At 44.3% G+C, this 24220-nt stretch overlaps 1 protein-coding gene across 1 annotated transcript in view; it reads left to right on the top strand.

Annotated features, from left to right (window-relative positions):
• LOC310862129 (sterile alpha motif domain-containing protein 10-like) overlaps positions 1 to 24220 on the top strand; it is a gene marked incomplete at both ends in the record, with an annotated part of 60315 nt that overhangs the window by 20650 nt on the left and 15445 nt on the right. Inside the window, one exon of the mRNA XM_083769865.1 lies at positions 9039 to 9207. Within this exon, the coding sequence (XP_083625991.1) occupies positions 9039 to 9207 (169 nt within the window). The remainder of the gene's footprint in view (positions 1 to 9038; positions 9208 to 24220) is intronic.

The following is a 24220-nucleotide window of genomic DNA, read 5'->3' as shown; positions in this document are numbered from 1 at the left end:
TCTGTTCCAATCCCAATTCCAATATAGATATTATTTAGTCAGACAATGTTTTGCTCTTGCTAAATAGACCTGCTCATTTTCTCTTTGATTGCTGAATCCATAAATGGTCTGATTAAAACAGCTTCAGACTTCCTTCCGCTCAATGTCCCTGCAATTATTATGCATCAGCCTTCAGTGTGTCAACAGTACCCTTGTTACCCACTTCCTCTCTATATTCTCCACTTCCTCCTCACTCCATATACATAACATCTGTCTCTCTGCTCCCCTGTGTCTTCTACCATCTCTCCGTCTCTCTGTCTGTCTGTCTGTCCGTCCGTCTGTCTGTCTGTCCCCCCTTCTCTCCATCTCTCTGTCTGTCCATCTCTCTGTCTGTCCCCCCTTCTCTCCATCTCTCTGTCCATCTGTCTGTCTGTCCCCCCTTCCTCCCTGTATACTGTATACTGTAGCATGTCTGTCCGTCTGTCTGTCCCCCCTTCCTCCCTGTATACTGTAGCATGTCCGTCCGTCTGTCTGTCCCCCCTTCCTCCCTGTATACTGTATAGTGTAGCATGCGACACAGTAATTCTTATACCAGTTGGCCGTGCGGTCTCGTGGCTGCGGGGGCCAGAGGAATGAACGGCGAGGCGGGGGAACGCACGGCCAACTGCTATAAGAATTACTGAGTCATGCATAGTATTGAAGGAGGGAGCGCCTCCATGCTAATTACCTAAAAGTACCATATTTGGGGGTATACTTTTGTGTCCCTGACCCTGCATGGGCTCACAGAGAGTTTGAAAGTGTTTGATTTGAGTCCCTAGCACCAAACATGTTCAGAATGATGGGGGTCAGCGGCCAGATACAGTACATGTCAATTTGGGGGTCCTATACATAAAAGGTTTGAGAATCAGTGATTTATAGGACAGAAGTAGGTCTTGTGCGGGGGTGGGGGTTGGGACAGGAGTGTTGTACGGTCGGGGACAGAGCTGGCCAGCAGAGATAGAGCCTGATGGATGGTTAGAGAACATGGAGAGGGGGGGTCGAGGGAGAGGGGGAGGGAGGGAGGGAGGAAGGTAGAGAGACCAGGGACGGAGAGAGAATTGGACAGGGGACTCAGCCGTCTTTTCCATTTCCTGTCTTGTCTGGGCTCTTCATGATGAAGGCCATTACTCACGCAGGGATGTGAGCCAGAGTCAAATTACCCATGTAGCCCCCCCCCCCCCCCAACATGCCATCTTGTTCTTTGGCACTTTGTCTGTCTGTCTATTTGTCTGTCTGTCTGTCTGTCTGTCTGTCTGTCTGTCTCTGGGGCTATGTTCAGATTGGCAGCCCGCCCCAAACCCATTATTTTTGGTCCATCCATATTTGGAATCAGACTGAACAGAACAAAAGAAACCAACGTTGGGAATTGATTTTTTTGCCAATCATCAGATTTGAACCCCAATTCCTGAGTGGTTTGAAATATGATTAAAATTAAAGTCTGACTCTCAGTCAGGGACACTTGGGATAGTGAAGATTGAATTATGATTTATACTTTGTGTCTAGCAGCAGTGTCACTTGCTGAAAATAACTGATATACGCATCATGCCGCATTGTGACCTCGTAGATCGGCTATTTTTTTTAACCATAATATAAGTTCAGTTTCGGTGTTGATTGTTTCAGTTCACCTGTAGTCCTTGTCTATATTTATGCCTCAGTTCATCGCCGCGAATAATGTGGTCAGTTCCTTGTGTATTTCCTAGTTATTCCAAGTCCGTTGAGTATTCGGTTCCATGTGATTTCCCCAGTGTGCGTTTTGAGAGAAAAACCCCTTAAATATTATAGCTGCTCTGCCTGTGCCTGGTCGTTCTGCATTTGAGTCCTGCAACTCCTTATCCACATTGTGACAGTTGTCATCAGTGGAAATATAACTGTGTGGACAGTCTGGTCACGTCCTAAAGATCAGATCTGTGAAACTAAACCCAGGTCTTAACTTTACTGCTTCTCTGTAAAAGTACTTGAGTTCTCTGTTTCCTTCCCTCCCTCCTGACTCCCTCCCTCCCTTCTAGTCCTGACATGACTCCCACTTGTCATCGTCTACCTCCCCGGCATGCTGTCATATAATAATTGCTCCCAAATGTATTTGCTTCATGTCAGCATAAGAACTGTACAAAAAACATGATGGAGAGTCAAAAACAAAACACTGGCATGGTCAGAGCCAAGTACTGTACTGTAGTTTGAGTTATTTGTACTTCACTGGAGTATTTAAAAAACTTTTACTTCTACTCCACTATACTATCTCAGAGGCAAATATTGTACTTGTACAGTTTCCACTAGAATTACTAGTCACTTTGTAGATTTTGATTATTACAAAACGTACATTAACCACTTCACTAATCACTTTTGGTACTTTAACCCATTTAAAAATAGCATTTTTTTTAACCCATTTAAAAATTGCAGATCTACAAGCTCATAGCGCGCCACCGAGTGGCGCGCTACGAGCTTGTAGGTCTGCTATTTTTGAAAAATCGTAAAAATGTAGCACAAATCTTTGAATAGGTATTATATTCTTTCAGGGCGAAAGTTTTCTTTTATTTCGACGTCAGGCCTAAATGGGTTAAGTACATTTTGATGCCAATACTATACTTGTACTTGAATTCTGTACTTTTACTTACAAAGTAAAACACGTGAGTACTTTTTTCCACCACTGGTCAGAGCAACTGTTTCAGTGCAGATAGAGACAACAGCCATGCTGGCTCAAACCAACTGTTTCAGTGCAGATAGAGACTGAATATCTTTTTCCTCCTCGCACATAATGCACGCTCAATCATGCAGGAGAGAGAGAGAGAGAGAGAGACAGAGAGAGAGACAGAGACAGAGAGAGAGAGAGAGAGAGAGAGAGAGAACCTCCTAACGCAGGGAGCGCCGGTACATTTGGGGTTATTGAAAATAGTGCCTCTGCTAGCTATAGCTTTATTGAGTATAGGGATAGAAAATGTGTGTGCGTAATTAGCGGGTCTACGACGTGCACACGCCGGCATGCGTGTGTGTGCACGCCGGAGCGAGGAGATGAAGTTGTGTTCAATTAAGAGTCGTGGTGAAGCAGAACCGCCTCCCTCAGCCATAGTGGACTGGTCAACAGTATAGGGTAGAACCGCCTCCCTCAGCTATAGTGGACTGGTCAACAGTATAGGGTAGAACCGCCTCCCTCAGCCATAGTGGACTGGTCAACAGTATAGGGTAGAACCGCCTCCCTCAGCCATAGTGGACTGGTCAACAGTATAGGGTAGAACCGCCTCCCTCAGCCATAGTGGACTGGTCAACAGTATAGGGATGCTGACTTCATTGTGAGTCTATTGAAGGGCGGAGATATTATTATGCCAGCAATATATATATATATATATATATATATATATATATATATATATATATACCCAGGCTAGATTATGTTCTCAATTCATTGTGCATAAAGTGAAGTAGTTAAAACCTTTATTGTTTTAATCTTGATGACTATGGCATACAGCTCATGAAAATCAAATAATCCTATCTCAAAATATTAGAATATTCTTTTTATGCGATCACAAAAACAAAAATAATAATCGAGAAATGTCGACCATCTGAACAGTATATTAATATATGCAGTAGAGACCTGCGAATGGAGTTTTTTTTTGTCACCCGCAACCGCAAATCCATTATCCGCCCGCTGTCCAAGCGCATCATCCTACCATTTTGGGTGGGAACCCCTTTTGGTGTTAGCATTATGTTATGCTTTAGCTATTGAAAAATAGCAGATCTACAAGCTCATAGCGCGCCACCGAGTGGCGCGCTACGAGCTTGTAGGTCTGCAATTTTTGAAAAGTCGAAGAACGACTGACATAGAAACATAGCTTTTTCAGAAAACTGTCAGGATTTTTCAAAAATCTGATCTCAGGTCAAAATGGGTTAACTCCACCATCCGCGGCAACCGCGCGGCTAAATCCGCCATCCGCAGGTCTCTACTGGCTTGGGACAACACAATGGAACTCTATGAGGGCACAACTCATAACCCACCTCACCTGTTATCCAACCGCATTCATTATACCATCCTATTAAATATTAACCGCACCATCCGGTTAGCCGTGGCAACCGCGGCTAAATCCGCCATCCGCAGGTCTCTAATATGCAGTCAATACTTGGTCTGGGGCTACTTTTGAACAAATTATTTCATCAATGGGGCGAGGCATGGAGGTGATCAGCCTTTTGTCACTTTTGAGGTGTTATGGAAGCCCAGGTTTGCTTTGATAACAGCAATGAATTCATTTCTATTGTTGAGTCTTACGTGTCACAACTTCCTCTTGACAATACAACCTAGATTATCTGTCGTCTCTTCTGCTATTTATTGTTTTTGGAAAATGTAATAATTATGACAGGCCTAGCCCTGGCTATACACAATATGTAAATATATGTAGAACATGGAGACCAACGAAAGGAAAGAGAACATTGGACATTAAGCATGCGCATGGTGTACGATCTGCGCATGCATTTGGGCTCTGGGTTTTAATTGAAGGACGTTCTGGCATGCATAATAATCACACATAAGTGTATTGTTCTAGTAACGTTCTAGTAAGCTTTGGCAGTAGCTTTCTGCTCCACCTGTCCAGTGCAATGACTCCATCGCAGGCGGATTATTAGCCTCTGGAGAGACTGTGTGTTGTGCATGAACGAATGCAAGAGTGAGTGAGTGAGTGAGTGAGTGAGTGAGTGAGTGAGTGAGTGAGTGAGTGAGTGAGTGGGTGAGTGAGTGAGTCACTGTTTCCGCACCTAAGCGCAAAACGAAAAGAAGCTGCGGACAGAAGAAGATGTGCACAGGTTTTTGCGCAGAGTTTTAGACAGCTGGTGGATGGAAATTAAGCTCCACCCCCGCCGCACGACTGATGCGGAGGAGAGCGTTTCAGGGAATCTGGCCGTCGCGCAAGTCGTCCGCGGAAGTGGAGCTTCTTTTCCATCCACCAGCTGTCTAAAAACCCGGAAAAAGAAGCTGCGGGCAGCCGAGAACGTGCGCGGCTCTTTAGATAGTGTGGCAGCACCTAGTGAGTGAGTGAGTGACTGAGTGAGTGAGTGGGTGAGTGAGTGAGTGAGTGGGTGAGTGAGTGGGTGGGTGGGTGGGTGAGTTGGGAGGCCATACTAGCAATCATGGTTGGGCAAAGAAACCTTGCATCTCAATATATATACATTTTTAATGTTTTCACATGAATGAACGTCCCATTTTTGTTGTGTGGCAGATAAAAGAAATATAGCAGAAATAAACAATCTACAAGATTATACGCAAACCTCAACGTGTTCTGAGCTTGTAGATCTTCTATTTTAGCTAATTGGGAGAGATAAATGTATAAGGCTTTGTTGAAAAATGCTAGCCTATATGCTGACTGACATAGTTTTATAAATAGTGAACCAATGAAAGGCATTTAAGAAGAGCTTGAGACTGCAACCCTAACCCTAAGTACACTACACAGTACACTACACAGTACACTACACAGTACACTACTAAGTACACTACACAGTACACTGGATCCATTGGAACACAGCCTCTGAACAGTGACAGGTTTTGGACATACACGGTCCCCCCCCCCCCCCCCCCCCCCCCTTCCGACAGCGACACTGACTCTGACCTCATTAATGTCCATATGAGTTCCCTGCACAGGACCGCCACGCACAATGGATGGATGGCCTCCCGTCTGACTTCCTCTGGGGGGAGGGGGGGGGGAGGGGGGAGGGGGGGAAAGAGAAAGGCACAGAGCCATGTCGGGGGGAAAAAAGGAAAAGAAATGAGGAGACAGCGTTTGTAAGCTGAAGATGACAGACATGGTGAGATTGTGTAACTGCAGCGGCTCAGAGCAGAGAGAGCAGAGCAGAGCACAGCACTGCTGAACGCATCAGGGAACTGACCTGGAAAAGAGAGGGTCATGCTGCATACAAACACACACGCACACACACGCACGCGCACGCCACACACACACAAACACACACACACACACACAGACAGACAGACAGACAGACATGCCACATGCACAGTGCGCGCACACACACAGAGACAAAGAAACAAACGTACACACACACACACACACACCCATCTGATGGTGGTTGCTGCTCTCTCCTTTCGTTGCTGCCTCTTGACTGTGGCAGCCCGGCGGAGATTGCGTTCATGGAATACACACACACGCACACACGCACCACACACACACACACACACACGCACGCACACACACACACACACACACACACACACACACACACACACACACACACATACACACACACACACACACACACACACACACACACACACACACACACACACACAGACACACACACACACACACACACACACACACACACACACATAAAGCAAGGTGCTGACAGAATGCATTGTGTGCACACTACAGCATCATGTGACAGTAAAATTAATATACATCATGCGATATGCTGACAAGAGTTTTTACGGCACCGTCATAAAATAGATATTATCACCAATAACAAATACATTATATATTGTCGCTGTTGGGCAGAAACCTCTTATCTCCTTATTCTAACTTGATCATACTACAGATTCACACAAAAGCAAGCTTGTAGATCTGCTACTTTTGATATTTTTGAATTTGACATATGAGGTTTCCACCCCAACACACAGTACAGAGAGGATGTTTTAGCTAGTTCATAGTGGTATCTCTAGAGATAATAGGAAGATCACCGTTCCAGGATGCACTGTTGTTGACAAAGAGATATAGAGAAATAGAATGAGAATAAAAATATGCTCCAATACCATTTATTCAACCATTTATTCAACCAGCCTTAGGCTCTTTCTTTGTCAGGTCAAACGGTTTGACTTAACAAAATAAATTGTATGGGAACATAATTATCACCGTGCAGGGTTTTATACATTTTCTTTATAATCATTTATATCACAGCACCTCAAAAAGGTTATGTGCTTGCTGTACGTATACGTGTTTCATTATTTTTGATAGAGATACAGATCTCTCTGTCTCTACACTGTACAGTACTTTACTTTATGTCTCTCTGTTATGTACAGCAGGGGTCCGGGGACCCCCAGGACCTTGGAGGGTTACATGGGGATCCCACAATCACAATCATTTCAACCACTTTAACCATATTTTATATTAAAAAATAACAGATATATAAACTCATAGCACATCACATTGTGCTGCGTTATGAGCTTGTAGATCTGCTATTTTTGAAGAACTAGAACAGAACAGAAATCTTGGGGTTCTCCCTGGCAGAAAACATTTTCAGACGGGGGTCCACGCCCCCTTGACACAAAATAGTTTCATCTGCTCTTATAGCACAGTAATGTGTTGGTTTAACTCAGAGAGTGTACAAAGTACATTGTACTCTCACACAAAGTACTTTTGTACTCTCACAAAGTACATTTGCACTCTCACAATGTACATTTATACTCTCTAAATATAAATATTAAAATATTCCAAGTTAAAGTGTTCATTCGTCTCCATATCTCTGTAGCTGCACCTGAGATGTGGGAAAGAAAAAACATTTTAATTAGACATTTTATTATACCTTTTCCACCTTAAGCCTTAATTTATATGCCTCACCGCATGAATAACTCATTTTATGCAGTTAATTCCTTTTTTCCACTCAAAGATCTGTTATTTTCAGCAAGCAGCGCAATGCAGCCATAATACAGCTTTACCCTCCCCTTTGATGTCGGTTTGCATCAACCTCTTATGAAGCCGCTAAGCCTCCATACTTCACCATAAGACAGTGTTGCATAAACCCAAAACAGCTGATCTACAAGATCACAGCGTGTCACGGAAGCGATGCGCTGTGGGCTTGTTGATCGGCTAATTCCGAGTGTGACGACGTCGTACGACAACGTTTAAATTAAGCCTTTACTGCGGGCTACTTTTTATTCCGCGTTTGGAGTCACACTTTGAAGATTCTTTTCCAGAAGAAAGGTGGTTTAAAGGTAACTCATGCAAATGCATTCTTTCATTCTAAATTGTGATATATATAGTATAATAGGACATATAATGCTGGCCCCAGGTAGTGCATTCCACAGTGCACCAATCCATCAGCATAATATGCCTCTCCTCTCTCTTGTATTAATTAGCAACTTATTATAACAAGCCCACCAGAAGGGATTCCATGCAAAAGGATGGCATTAGAATGCTTCATTTCAGCTCATTTTCACATCAATGAGAAAACCATACACAGCAATTCAGGTCAGTTACAGCCACGAATGTTAGCAAAAAGCTCTAAACCCATTTGAGCCATGCTACTTACTTACAGTATACTTACTTACTTCAGGGACAGATTAACTCCCACGAGGCCAGTATGTGCGCACGAAATGTTCGGGTTTTTCAGGGGGGATTTTTTTATCATCTTTTTTACTTAAATTTAACACAATCAACCAATGATGGTCCCCAGAAGCCCTTTTCAGGGCCTCAAACCCAGTACAGCACAGTCCACTTTCCCTGAAGGGGCCATGGGCCACAGCCCCACCGGCACAATTTGGCCCTGACTTACTTACTTACACAAGCATGCACACACGCACGCACAGACACGCGCTTGACAAATAGAACTGATCTGAAAGCTAAAAATGCACTGCATAGCTTGTAGATCAGTTCAGTGACACCGCTGTAAGCCAATGCAAATACAAATGAAGGACCAGTGGGCGGGGGGGTTGGGTATGTAGTGGTATGGATCTAAATAACTGTTATCATTGTGAACTACACTAATAACATTGTTACAAAAAAGATCACATGTCACGATGCGGCTATTTATTTATTTTTTACAATTTTTTTATTATTTTATATTCATGTCAGGAAGCAGCACAATACTACAACCATTTGACAACTCCCAATACGGTACATATTTCAACTGCTCAACAAGGGGTTCTTATTTGTCCCTCTAGTCTAGTTAAAAAAAATGAATATCCTACTCCCACCCTAAATGGCCCACGGGTTGAACAAGCAAAGACAGAAAAAAAATATGTAAATAAAAAAAAAGGTACAAAACCGTTAAAAAAAAGAAAGAAAGGGGAAACTAAATGTCCTAAATGTGTGTTCCAGCTGCACCCGGGGGAAGCTCTGACGGTGTACCACACCAGCCCCACCCTTTCCAGCCTGTCCAAGCCCGTGGTGCTGTGGACACAGCAGGACGTCTGCAAGTGGCTGAAGAAACACTGTCCTCACAACTACCTGACCTACGTAGAGGCCTTCTCCCACCACGCCATCACAGGTATGACATCACTCTGTGACATCACACTATGACACTAACTCTGGGGGAGCCCGGCATCGAACTAGGAAGGCCACTGAACTTACAATTACAATTTACAATTTAGGCATTTAGCAGACGCTCATAATCCAGAGTGATTTACATTAAGCAAGAACAAAAAGCATGGGAATACATCACATATAAAAGGCATTTATCATGAAACATGCGTAACCTAAGAACGTAACTAGAACATATCTATATAATGACACTATACATATAAACTATACATATATACTATACATTATGTACTATGAAGTGCTATGACTTTAGCCTGGTTAATAAACCAGACCGAATCAGCCGTTGGCAAAAAAAAATTGCCTACCGGCGGATTTCGGTCTGGAGAGGCTCAATTGTACGCCCATTTTCTACACACGAGAACGTGTGCGCCCAATAGGGACACGGTATGCAATATGGGCGGGCTTTGGTACAGTGACATTCAATGCTTGAGACCTTTGACTGACAGTAGCTCTGACCAATTGGGTCAAAGAGAAAATGTTTCCCTGGAAATGAAATCCAAGCTGAGCCTCCCCAGACTAATATCCCGCGGATCCGTGCGATATTAGTCTGGTTTATTAACCAGGCTACTATGACTTGCCCCACTGGGGCAGCTATAGATCCCGGACCTGCTCCACTGGGGCAGCTATAGGTCCCTGACCTGCTCCAGTGGGGCAGCTATAGGTCCCTGACCTGCTCCACTGGGGCAGCTATAGATCCCTGACCTGCTCCACTGGGGCAGCTATAGGTCCCTGACCTGCTCCACTGGGGCAGCTATAGGTCCCTGACTTGCTCCACTGGGGCAGCTATAGGTCCCTGACCTGCTCCACTGGGGCAGCTATAGGTCCCTGACCTGCTCCACTGGGGCAGCTATAGGTCCCTGACCTGCTCCACTGGGGCAGCTATAGGTCCCTGACCTGCTCCACTGGGGCAGCTATAGGTCCCTGACCTGCTCCACTGGGGCAGCTATAGGTCCCTGACCTGCTCCAGTGGGGCAGCTATAGGTCCCTGACCTGCTCCAGTGGGGCAGCTATAGGTCCCTGACCTGCTCCACTGGGGCGGCAGAGGCTCAGCAGGGGTAGAGTGAGTGGTCGCAATTCACTTCCCCACCCAGATTCTTCCAGCCAGTCTAGAGGGGATCGAAACCCCTCTCTCTGGGTTGGTTTTATCTTTGGGTTACTGTATATACCTCTTGACCACAAGTAAGACGCGCTTCTCTGGCTTTTGTGGCGATGTTTGGGGGTGGTCTTTTTGTGGGGTCTGTCCCTTGTGCCATTTCATGTCATTGGACAGTAAAATAAGCAATATGTTCTCATTAGTCTGAAACTAAAACTGACTGATGGCAGCCAGCACATTAAAAGATCATTCATTATGATAGTAGAATTATCATTACTTGTCAATGTTCGTCTTGAAGGGCCAATGGCACTTATTGGCCCCCCACATAAGCACTTATTGGCCCCCACATAAGCCCTTATTTTCCCCCCACACAAGCCCTTATTGGCCCTCACACAAGCCCATATTGGCCCCCCACATAAGCCCTTATTTCCCCCCCCACACACAAGCCCTTATGTAGACATGCCTGTTCACATGCCTGTTTCAAGTCCACCATAATTCTCAGAGTTGCACACATAAGGTCCATTGACACCCCTTCAAGGACCCCAGTGTGAGAACCACTGGTTCGTTCAAGGTAATGGGTGGCACCTGGGGTGGCCAGTCAGATTCCAGGGGTGTCATTTTGTCACATCACTGTGTATAATCTTCCACATTATACAAAGCACTGATCCCATGTCCTGAGAGGAGGTTGCCATAGCCAGAGCCGTAAAGGCTTACAGTTCCGAACCTCACACACATGCTTTTTATTTTTTCTTCTATTTTTAGTGTCCCTGGACTCACAGCTTAGCTTTTTCGACCAGAAACAGGTTTTACATCCAAATATTATATCTCCCAAGGAGATTTCCGAGGCATTCATGTGAGGCAACAAAACGCTGCTGCCTATTTTTGGACAAAAAACTAGACAAAAAATGTTAAGTATATTCCAAATCAAGCAATGCCCTGACGCACACACACACACACACACACACACACACACACACACACACACATCTGTAGGCTTATTAGCGTACCAAGATAAAATGAATTCAAGTACAGTCACGCACACTTCCACATGTCCCTACATAAACCACACTAGCTTCAGGTTCTCTCTCTCTTGCCTTGAGAGATCTGAAAGTACACTGCAAAATCTGGGGGGGGGGGGGGGGTTCATTTACAATTTAGGCATTTAGCAGACGCTCTTGGTCCAGAGCGACTTACATTAAGCAAAAACAAAAGCATGGCATACATCACATATATAAAAAGTAGTTATCATGAATCATGTATAAACTAAGAACGTAACAGTGGAGTATCTATGTCAGCTATACATACTATACTATATTATATATTATACAATATACATGTGTACTATAAAGTGCTATGACTACATAAAATGCAATTCTAGTGCTATCTACATAACAAGCTATAAGTCTGTCTAAAATACTATCAATGGCTACGTTTACATGAGCAGTTAAATCCCCTTTTCATTCCGAATAGAAGTTCAATCCTATTAAACGTTGGTATGTAAACACCTACAAAAACTTACATCCGAATGAAAACGCTCGATGCGATCTAAAAACCATTCCGATGTCACTGGCCGGATTACTCCGATGTTCAATGCAATTGAAAGAAAATTGGACTCATGTATACACTGCTTCGGATGTAAATTCATTCTGGTCTTTCTGAGCATGCTCATTTCCATTGCGCTCCAACTCCAAGGCGCTCATAAGCCTCATATCCAAGCGCCGAGGAGTTTGCACATAGAGCGCGTTATTTCGTGCATTTTGTGTGTGTGTGTGTGTGTGTGTGTGTGTGTGTTCAACGGTCTCTCTCTCACTCTCTCTCTCTCTCTCTCTCTCTCTCTCTCTCTCTCTCTCAAAAATAACGAGCGACCAGATACAATAATAATCAGTGTGTTGTGTGCACTGGCCGTGCTGTAGATAATAAAGTAGGCTACACATAAAAACGAGATGATCACCTTCCCAGCGGAGAAGATGGGGGCCGCAGCAGGTGGGGAAAAAAAGACGGTAAACATAATATGTATGTCCGTCCCTATCCAAGCAGCAGCCTCAAAACTACTGCGGAATGAAATGATGGGATTTCAAAGTGTCGTCTTTCGTCTGAAAGTCACAATGAATGAACTGCCTATATTTTATGTGTCCAACAGATGGCGTAGTTTCACGTGAATTAACATGTATCATGTCTTCTATCACTTCTCCATATAAACACTCATTCGGAATGACCATTTCCCATGTAAACTCGCGGCAAAAAACATTACATCGGATGTATTTTATTCTGAAGTATTTATTCGGAATGATCACCCTTCATGTAAACGTAGCCTATGTCTACATAAAGTACTTATGTAGACTTACATAAGCGTACTTGGGAACTAACAATGCAACTTGGGAACCTAATGATATACGTTGTCATAGCACCCGTTTTAACTGTCAGCCGGTGTACATGGAGATCTGTGTATGTCCCTGTGTGTGAAGACTGCAAACTGAAAAGTGTACTTCAATCTATTCGGCCCACTGGTTAAGCCTCAATTGGCTGAGGCAGAGGCTGGAAATGAAAGGAGTTGGCCTCATTAGGCCCACTGGCAGAGCCTGGCCCAGGTGAAAGGAGTTGGCCTCATTAGGCCCACTGGCAGAGCCTGACCAGAGCCTTTTGAATTGAATAGACCAATTATTTGTTTACAAACATTGGGACTGGGCGACTGTTTCATGTAATCATGAATTCCCAACAGATCTCCAAACCTGTTGTTTTGGGGAGCGCTGGTTTCAGTCTATTCAATCTCTCTTGTGTGTTGGCAAGTGAGATGCACCCTAGGAGACATTTATACTTCAAAGCGCAACAGTATTGCGCACCGAGAACAGCTGATATACAAGCTCACATCGCATCGTGGATGCGAACTGTTGTGAGCGTAGAGGTCTGCTACCCCCAACCGGAATCTTTTACTAATATTGAATTTGAGAAATAGACATTATGAGGACAATGTCCCTGGTCCCTGGTTGAACATTACAGTAAAGGCAGTGTTGGGAAAGTTCACTTTCTACATCTAGTTCGAAGTTCAGTTCAGTATGAACTAGTTTAGTTCCTTGTAGTTTTCTTTTTAGTTGTTTTTTTTTTCAATACGTTGCTGATGCATAGACTCACATCCTGCATATTTCCGTGTGCTGAATTTCTAAAATAGATCTAAAAGCTCACAAAGTGTTGACGCGGCACGCTGTGAGCTTGATCAGCTATTTTCAGCATGTAACACATCGTATGACGAAGTACAAGGCAGGCTTCACTTGAGAAGACACACGGGTGAAATCACCCCTCAAGTAGCCCAACCCCATGCATCCAGCAGGCAGCAGCCGAAGCGCAGAGGAACGCAGTCTGGGAGATGTGTTTTGTTGGATCGCACATCGCTCCTCGACGCAAAATTAATAAGCTATGGGAAGCTATTTTTTGGTGGCACGTTATGCTTAACCCATTTTGGGCGGGAACCCCATTTGGTGATCTGCTATATTGAAAAGCGCTACGAGCTTGTAGGTCTGCTATTTTTGAAAAGTTGTGAAAATGTGATGCAAATCTTTGAACATATATTTCAGAGCGAACATTTTTAACTAAAATATTTGCTTCTGGGGGGTCCCTGGAACTACATATTTTGAGATGGGGGTCCGTGGCCCAATAGAGATAATTCTGGGGGTCCTTGACATGAAAAAGGTTGAGCACCACTGACATAGAAACATGGGTTTTTCAGAAAACTATTAGGATTTAGAAGCCAGTCTTTTTTAATCGACATCAGTCCAAAATGGGTCAATCAAACAACAAATTTACCTCAGTGTTTTTGGGTCTGGACATGGTTCTGTGTCTGCTGTGTGGATCAGTGCGAGTGAGAGCACACACACATGGAGTTGTGCTGCGCACGTCATCATAACGCGTCCGCCTCGCCACAATGTCCGCGACAAAAGCGGATTTTCATAATAAGTGAGGTTGATTGTGTTTTTACGTCGTCCGTAATTTGCTCCGATATTCGGCCGAACGCACCTGTGTGCAACTACTACTTAACTACTTTACTCTAATGTCTCTTGTGAGGGCCAGGAACATTACTTATGGGGACATAAGGCCCTCACATACAGTAGTAATGTACAGTGTACACACGCATTTATGTATTCACTGAGTGGGAGAGACATCAAGCTCAGCTCAGGTCTCATCATTATTATTCCTACAGTATCTTACTTTATGATACAGCTGAGTTTCACTTTGCCAAGGTCAATAGCATCAAGTGCTCTTAGCTTACAAATTACAATACATTGTGTGTGTGTGTGTGTGTGTGTGTGTGTGTGTGTGTGTGTGTGTGTGTGTGTGTGTGTGTGTGTGTGTGTGTGTGTGTGTGTGTGTGTGTATGCGTGCGTGCTTGATACACTGAATTTGTTATCAAGCTGATACAAAATGACAGAACAGGAAATATTTTTCACAATAACCATTGCAGATAGTGTTTTTTGACAATTTTGTGTCAGACACAGACACTATCCATTGTTCGCTGCTGGCTTGATCAGAAAGCAAATGAAAATAAATCACACGCACGTTGAACGTTTTCTCCTTTGTACATTTTACGTATAGTTTGTATTTGTGGATGGCATGTATTATTGTGTTAATGTTTTATGCTATGTTGATTAATTGAATACGTAGGGCCACAAGGAAAACTATTCCCCAGGACCTAGCCTTACTGTGCCACATGCTGTTTACATTTCTTACTAATAAATAACATATTCGATCAATCAATCACCAATCATATACACAATGCTTCTTTAAGAGTTCTTGGAGATACAAAATGTAACTACAAACCCCATAACTTCAGCTGAATGACTGCCATTAAGTGGTCCGATGAAAGGTGGCCTTTCCAGATTTTTTTGGGCACTGATCCAGAAGAGTTTGAGAATCACTATACTAGACTTCCCTGGCTCCTAAACTGTGCTATTAAACTCCCCCATGCCATCACTATACTGCAGACTCACTCCCTATCTTCCACCACAGTCCACCAACACTCACCTCTTCAGACTCCACCTCACCCCCTAGCACTTATCTCTCCTTATCTCCTATAGCTTACTAGTAAGCTACTTTTTGTCTCCACCAGGCCGAAGGCATGGGGGGAGAGTATGTTTTGCACTCCGTCCGTCCGTGTGTCCGTCCGTGTGTGTGTCCGTGAGCAGCTAATCTCGGCCACCGTTAACCCGGTCGATGCCAAATTTTGCACACACACTCCCTGGATGCCAACGATGCACCTCTGCCCCAAACTTTCCAGAACGGCCTGTTATAGCGCCACCAGGAGGCCGCTTTGTGCAAAACAAGTTTTTGCACAGTACACCTACAGATTTTGTCCAAACATCGCGCAAATTGGTACACAGTCTCTCTAGAGCCATTCAACGAAACCGGTCTTTCAGATTTCTCAGACTCCATCCTGATTGGTTAAGATTGGCTTCCAAAGTTCACAGGAGTGCTCAGTTTCAAACAAAATGCTGCAAATCATGAACACATCGCGTGATTTCCGTGAAATTGTGCACGCACATTCCCACTAGGCCGAGGACGAAATGCCACATGAACAATTTCAACTCAGCCTCAAGGTGGCGCTATAACTGGCCGAAAAGTGTTTTTACCTCTAACTGCACGGATCTGTGGATAATTTACTTTAGTTGCCCTTTTATCCAACCACCAGATGAAGGCAAGCTGCAATGTCCTACATTCCTATCCTGGTGGAGACCTGTGCCCAGAAGGGCACTTTTTCTAGTTTTTATTGAAACGTAGTGAGATTAATATGGAATGGAATGAGGAACCCAAAGTACGGTGAGACTCAGGATGGGGGAGTAGTCTCGGAGGCTGACGGCCATCGTTGCTGTACTCGGGGAGCGGTCAGTCGTCTCTGCTCCATCACTGCCTGCCTAGAGAAATAGAGACACTAGGAAGAGGCGATGGAGAACGGGGAGTGGTCTCCACTCCTGAACCTGCGTTGTAGGCTATACAACTCCACTTTTGTCTCCACCAGGCCGAAGGCACTCCGTCTGTGTGTGTGCATGTGTGTGACCGTCCGTCCGTCTGTTACCAGCTAATCTCCAGCACCGTTAAGCCGGTCGGTGCCAAATTTTCCAGAATGTATAGCGCCACCAGGAGGCCGACTTTTGTAAAACACATTTTTTGATATTACTGATTCTGCCCAAAAATTCCGCAAATCGTTACACAGTATATCTATAGTGTTCATCTGTCTGTCTGTTCATCTGATGGATCTGTCCGATATTTCATATTCCATCCTAATTGGCTAACATTGGCTTTCAAAGTTTGCAGGATTGGCCTGTTTTGAACAAAAAGTATTGGACTTAAATACTAGGCTGAGGAATATATCCATCCCTTTTCACATTGGCCTGTTATAGCGCCACCAACAGGTGGATTTTTTCAAAACACATTTTTGGAACAAAATGCCTCAAATCATCCAATTGCCATCCAAGGCATAAGAAGAAATGCCACCCTTTTCACATTGGCCTATTATAGCGCCACCATGACCTGCCCCGACGGGCACTTTATCTAGTTTGGCAGATTTGCAAATTAGTCTTTGTCTTTTTATTGAGCGTGAATGTTAAGAATATGATTTAGATCTTTAAAAATTGTTTAGACTTTACACAGATTAGATGTTTAGGTATCCTAGTTTCCATGAGGCACTATTGTTCTCTTTGCATTCTACTTATGTGAGTGACTATTTACCTTGTTTGTTTGTTTGTTTGTTTGTGCTTAATTGTGTGCTGGTGTTCTTGCACCGGAAAATAGCTGTTCGTTCTTACTCTGATTAAGTTGCTCTGGATAAGTGTTGTAATTGTAACACTACTGCCCTTTTTCACTCATATTACAGACATGGATTTCATTGTATAATGTCTATCCATTGAACTAAGTAGTAAATGGTACTCCAAAACATACTATTAACCCATTCTCGGGGCGGGAACCCCTTTTGATATTAGCATTATGTTATGCTTTAGCTATTGAAAAATAGCAGATCTACAAGCTTGTAGCGCGCCACTCTGCTATTTTTGAAAAATCTAAGAACGACATAAACATAGCTTTTTCAGAAAACTGTCAGGACAGGATGTAGAAGACATTTTTAGAATCTGATCTCAGGTCAAAATGGGTTAAAAAAAAGAATGAATCATGTTCCAGTATGAGACAGATACTGCACAGTGAAAATCTGCCTTTTAACGAGACAGAGGGGTAGATGGAGGGAGAGGATCGGGCGTGGAGCGTTGTGAAATAGAGAAGCGGAGATAGAGAGCACAAAGAGCAGGAATGACAGATGACTGTGAGAGAATGGCAGTGAAAGAGAGAGACAGCCATGCACAGAGAGTGATACTGTATGTACTGTACTATAGGCTGATACTGTACCCAGGGCTATGGTGTCTTAATACAACCTTGAACCTTCACCACCAACACAGAAACTGACAGTAGCATAATCCAGTACAGCAAGCCTTCCGGGGAGAACATGAACCGAACCGTCTCTAAAAGGTTTAATCTTGTGGTTTTCAGTGGTGTAAACCAGAGTACTCAAGTACTCAAGTACTCAAGTACGGTACTTAAAGCAGCACTGTGTAACTGTCCTCTCCTACCAGACTCTACCATACAGGTTGCACAAAAGTACATGTTATAAATAAATAAATAGGATACATAGTGCTGCTGTATGTACAATTTCAAGCTACTTTTGCTTCATTTCCATATATTATTTTTAGGGCTGTCAATCGATTAAAATATTTAATCTGATTAATCGCATGATTGTCCATAGTTAACTGTGATTAATCGCAAATTAATCGCATATTTTTTATCCGTTCTAAATATACCTTAAATCAGTGGTTTTCAAGATTTTTCATATCAATGTCCATTATTTATTGTGCATTTGAGCCACGGACCACCATTTCATGACATTTAGCCTTCCAGACCCAAACTAAAGAACTGTATTGATGTTGGCCAATGGTACCATTACGAGAGATAACAGGCCATGTTGATCAAAATAACATGTTTTCTAAGTTTTCTAATTGTGTAGACTTAAATTAACTTAAGTAATGCAGCTGTTTAACAATTATCTTCAGTGTAAAATTGCCATGCATCTCTCAACCATTCTGTCAAACTTCACAGTGTGTTAATCGCGCGTTAAAAGGATTGTGAGTTAACTAGTTAATAGTGCGTTAACTTTGACAGCCCTAATTATTTTATACTTCTGCTCAATCACATCGCAGAATGAAATGCACTTTTTACTCCATTTAATTTACAGCTTTGGTTACAAGTTACTGCACTACTGACATTTTAGATTATTGAATAATGAATCAAACTATTCAGCAAAACACCTTTTCCCCCCTAAATTGCGACACGTTGTGATGTTATACAGTAAGACCTGAGGCCAGTTCTAAAACGTACGGTATGTTGCTATCATATCAAGGACCCCCACGATATTTGATTTGATTTATTTATTAGATCCCCATTAGCTTACTGTGAGTCACAGCAGCTATTCTTCCTGGGGTCTTCAACATATCATTACATTTCTTCCATATTATTACATACATTTACATACAACATTCATCCAACACAACAATACAACACAAAACAACTCATGGTCCGTCTACTCCATTACACTACATTAGTACTACATACACAATATAAACTATGTATTTGGCCGCGGAACCCTATATCAGAATATTGAGTTCCAAGGACCCTCAGAAGCAAAGATTTTAGTTATAAATGTTTGCTTCATATAAGATGCTTTCCCGGATTGAGCGGCTAATGTCTCCCTCTGAGTCCGTTTCATTCTAATGTCACAATCTGAATCACCCACTGTGGCACATTAATGTGTCACAACTCGTGTCATTTGAATAATTCCCCATCATCTACAGAAGAAGGAAGAAAAGTCGATCTCATGTCTGCCCTTTGAAAGTGTCATTATCACCACAGCCGCCCGCCATTGCTACAAATGTGTCACATTTGTTGCCCGCAGACATCGTTTTTATAAGCAATTAATTTGGGGGCTGAACTGACTGAGAGATGAGATCTGTGTTGAGAAAGCCTTTGTTTTGTTTCTCTGTGTGACAGCGCCGCTTCCCCCTATCTGCAGGCCATTATTAGGCACTCTATTAAGCCTGTCTGAGGGGAATTGATCTGAGCTCCATTCATCTGCCTTGTCTCGTTTGCACGAGCGTGCGCGCACACGCACGCACGCACACACACACACACAGGGACCAAGGGCACCGCTTTTCTAGGACACACTGTTATAACGCCTGTGGGAGACTCACAGAGAGAGAGAGCGAGGGGGGGGGGGATATTGGGGCCGGGGAGGGGTGTGTGTGTGTGTGTGTGTGTGTGTGTGTGTGTGTGTGTGTGTGTGTCTGTGTTATACAGTAATTGCTTTTCTAAGAAAGAAAAAAACACACGAACGTACATATAAATCGTCTCCGTCGGGTGGAAACCTCATGTCCAAATCTGTCACTTTTAAGGATTCAAATTCAAAAGCATCAAAAGTAGCAGATCTACAAGCTCGGAACGTGATGCGTTTTGAGCTTGTAGACCTGCTATTTTCTAGTGCTTTTGTGTGACGTTGTAGTGTGATCAAGTATAGGCCATTCATTTACGAAAAAACAAACTATTCAAATATGGAGATAAGAGGTTTCTGCCTGATGAAGCAACGAATTGCCTTTGTTTTTTTCCAACATCCATGAAGCTACAGATAAATGATGCTTTGACCCCAGCGCCAAACGGCGCTGGGGCGCAGAGACATACGAGCGGTTGTTTTGCGCGCCTCATGACAGACCGGATCTCCTGAAAGACCCTAGACTCGACTCAGAGGGAGGTTAACAGATAAGGCACACACGCGCACACGTACACACAGAGCTCCATTATTCCATTATGAAGGCTAACTGGTCTGTCATGGCGCTGTGGTATCCTGGAGTGTTGTAAAGTGCTATTGACTGTGTTGTTCCATCCATCTGTTTGTGAGGCAGGCAGGCAAAGGACTCACAAATTGTTCTCAATTCCTGTCCTCGTTTGACCTACACCTACCCCCCCCCCCCCCCCCCCCCCCTCCCGCTTTAATCTGTCAGTGTGTACGTATCTCCACTGTTGGAATGTTGGAGTAATATGTTAAATGGTGCATTTTTATATAGCGCTTTTCTCCAAGGTGCTTTACATAGATTGTGCATTACATTTACCCATTCACACACATTCACACACCGATGGCAGCGGAAACCATGCAAGGCATCCAACCAGCACATCGGGAGCAATGTGTGTCTAGCTCAAGGACACTTCGACACTAACTCTGGGGGAGCCCGCGGGTTTGAACTGGCAACCTCTCGGTTACCATCCAGCCACTCTACCCCTGAACCACTGCCGCCCCGCAGTAATCTCCTGAATGAATGTTTTAACAGTCTGCAGTTTGCTGGAAATAATATAGGAGACACCATTGAATATAGGAGTAATATAGGAGGAAATAGGAATATAGGAGACACCATTACCTATAATTTGCATTGAAATGTGTCAGTTTGCTCAATAATGACTTTCTCTTTTCATATAAGACTGTTCCTTTCACAGAATGATGGATTGACAGACCGACCTTTATGGAGTTTTTTCAAATTGATTAGAAAATGGTGTACCTTTTGACAAGATGAAAGGTCAAAAAGGTGGATGGAGCGACTCAGTACGTCTCTTCTCTCCTCCTCTATTCTATTCTCTCCAATCCTCTCCTCCTCCCTCTGGTTTCTGAGGACATGTTTATCGTACCTCATGGATACATAAATGCCAAGACATAACAACAATGGTTTGATCATGTTTCTCCACCCCTAGTGGCCTATTATATGCTCTGTGTGTGTGTGTGTGTGTGTGTGTGTGTGTGTGTGTGTGTGTGTGTGTGTGTGTGTGTGTGTGTGTGTGTGTGTGTGTGTGTGCATGCGTGCGTGCGTGCATGGGTGAGCAAGAGAAAGAATGGATGGAAGGAAGGAAATGAGAATGGATGGATAGATTTGGATGTTGAACAGTGTGAATAATGAGTGTAATTATGATCTGGGCTCACAGCGCTGCTGCAGGTGAGATGGATTCTCTATCACTCATCACTCATCATTGGTGAAGCCCCCGATATTGTGTGTGTGTGTGTGTGTGTGTGTGTGTGTGTGTGTGTGTGTGTGTGTGCGTGCGTGCGTGCGTGCGTGCGTGCGTGCGTGCCTGTGTGTGTGTGTGTGTGCATGAGAGATTGCGTGCGTGCGTGCGTACGTGCCTGTGTGCCTATGTGTTTGTGTGTGTGTGTGCGTGAGAGATTGCGTGTGTGCGTGCGTGCGTGCGTACTTTCTATACGGTGAAGGCCAAATCTGCCCTCAGGTATAGTATAATTTGACACATAGACAATGTGGAGACAATTTAACTGGTTCCCACAAGATAAATGTTAGTGTTCATGGTTAAAAGAGATTAGCTTTTAGAGTTACAGTATGCCTGATTTGTGCGTTGCGTTGCGTACTGGCTGACCTACAAGTGTTTCCATGTGAGACACATTCTGAGCCTGTAACATCGGCTATTTTTCAGTGTGTGTGGTCCCTCAAGTAGGGTTGAGGGAGAGGGAGAAACTTTTTTTTTAATACATTTTTTATACATTTAAAAAAACAAACAAACAAATCTAAGAAATTCCAATATAAATAAATAATAATAATAATAATTAAGAAGCTATGCGTGGTGCTTGTAGATCTGCTATTTTCACTAGTTTGGGTCCCGGACAAACATCTGTCTTTTGGATCTCGACCTGAAACGTTTGGGAACCACTGATCTGAAGTACATCCATAGAGAGATGGAGAGAGAGAGAGAGAGAGAGAGAGAGAGAGAGAGAGAGAGAGAGAGAGCGAGAGAGAGTGAGATGGAGAGAGAGAGAGAGAAAGAAAGAGAGAGATGGAGGGGGGGATGTTTGAGGGAGAGAAACGAGGGAGTGTGAGAGTGACAAACAGCTACTGTGTCAGTGTGTCTGTCTCCAGCGCGTGGTTGTAAAGTCTGTTGTGTTTACTGTGTCAGTGTGTCTGTCTCCAGCGCGTGGTTGTAAAGTCTGTTGTGTTTACTGTGTCAGTGTGTCTGTCTCCAGCGCGTGGTTGTAAAGTCTGTTGTGTTTACTGTGTCAGTGTGTCTGTCTCCAGCGCGTGGTTGTAAAGTCTGTTGTGTTTACTGTGTCAGTGTGTCTGTCTCCAGCGCGTGGTTGTAAAGTCTGTTGTGTTTACTGTGTCAGTGTGTCTGTCTCCAGCGTGTGGTTGTAAAGTCTGTTGTGTTTACTGTGTCAGTGTGTCTGTCTCCACTGCGTGGTTGTAAAAGCTGTTGTGTTTACTGTGTCAGTGTGTCTGTCTCCAGCGCGTGGTTGTAAAGTCTGTTGTGTTTACTGTGTCAGTGTGTCTGTCTCCAGCGCGTGGTTGTAAAGTCTGTTGTGTTTACTGTGTCAGTGTGTCTGTCTCCAGCGCGTGGTTGTAAAGTCTGTTGTGTTTACTGTGTCAGTGTGTCTGTCTCCACTGCGTGGTTGTAAAGTCTGTTGTGTTTACTGTGTCAGTGTGTCTGTCTCCACTGCGTGGTTGTAAAAGCTGTTGTGTTTACTGTGGGTAATGGCATGTTAAATGCATGTCTCCCTGGGGTTCACCGTCCACTGCGTCTAGCATTGTAATAAAAAAATGAAAAAACGGCCCCTCTGCGCTGCCAGAGCTGCTTTACTGCCGCGGGACAAAAAACAACACACTTCCACCCCCCCCCCCGGCTTGTAAATCAGCTGATCTAAGAATGGCTTTCTATAACGGATGCAGCGGGCGGGCCACGCGCCACACCCCCCGCTGTACGCCGTCAGGTCCCATGATTTAGCTAGAGCTGTGGTTCTATAGGGGGTACCAGGGGGTCCCCAGTCATGTCATCTAGAGCTGTGGTTATATAGGGGGTACCAGGGGGGTCCCCAGTCATGTTATCTAGAGCTGTGGTTCTATAGGGGGTACCAGGGGGGTCCCCAGTCATGTTATCTAGAGCTGTGGTTCTATAGGGGGTACCAGGGGGGTCCCCAGTCATGTTATCTAGAGCTGTGGTTCTATAGGGGGTACCAGGGGGGTCCCCAGTCATGTTATCTAGAGCTGTGGTTCTATAGGGTACCAGGGGGGTCCCCAGTCATGTTATCTAGAGCTGTGGTTCTATAGGGGGTACCAGGGGGGTCCCCAGTCATGTTATCTAGAGCTGTGGTTCTATAGGGGGTACAAAGGGGGTCCCCAGTCATGTTATCTAGAGCTGTGGTTCTATAGGGGGTACCAGGGGGGTCCCCAGTCATGTTATCTAGAGCTGTGGTTCTATAGGGGGTACCAGGGGGGTCCCCAGTCATGTTATCTAGAGCTGTGGTTCTATAGGGGGTACCAGGGGGTCCCCAGTCATGTCATCTAGAGCTGTGGTTATATAGGGGGTACCAGGGGGGTCCCCAGTCATGTTATCTAGAGCTGTGGTTCTATAGGGGGTACCAGGGGGGTCCCCAGTCATGTTATCTAGAGCTGTGGTTCTATAGGGGGTACCAGGGGGGTCCCCAGTCATGTTATCTAGAGCTGTGGTTCTATAGGGGGTACCAGGGGGGTCCCCAGTCATGTTATCTAGAGCTGTGGTTCTATAGGGGGTACCAGGGGGGTCCCCAGTCATGTTATCTAGAGCTGTGGTTCTATAGGGGGTACCAGGGGGGTCCCCAGTCATGTTATCTAGAGCTGTGGTTCTATAGGGGGTACCAGGGGGGTCCCCAGTCATGTTATCTAGAGCTGTGGTTCTATAGGGGGTACCAGGGGGGACCCCAGTCATGTTATCTAGAGCTGTGGTTCTATAGGGGGTACCAGGGGGGTCCCCAGTCATGTTATCTAGA

This window comes from Protomyctophum parallelum (assembly GCF_964188405.1).
Source record: "Protomyctophum parallelum genome assembly, chromosome: 7".
NCBI lineage: Eukaryota > Metazoa > Chordata > Actinopteri > Myctophiformes > Myctophidae > Protomyctophum > Protomyctophum parallelum.
This window is presented reverse-complemented; position numbering and strand designations above follow the sequence as displayed.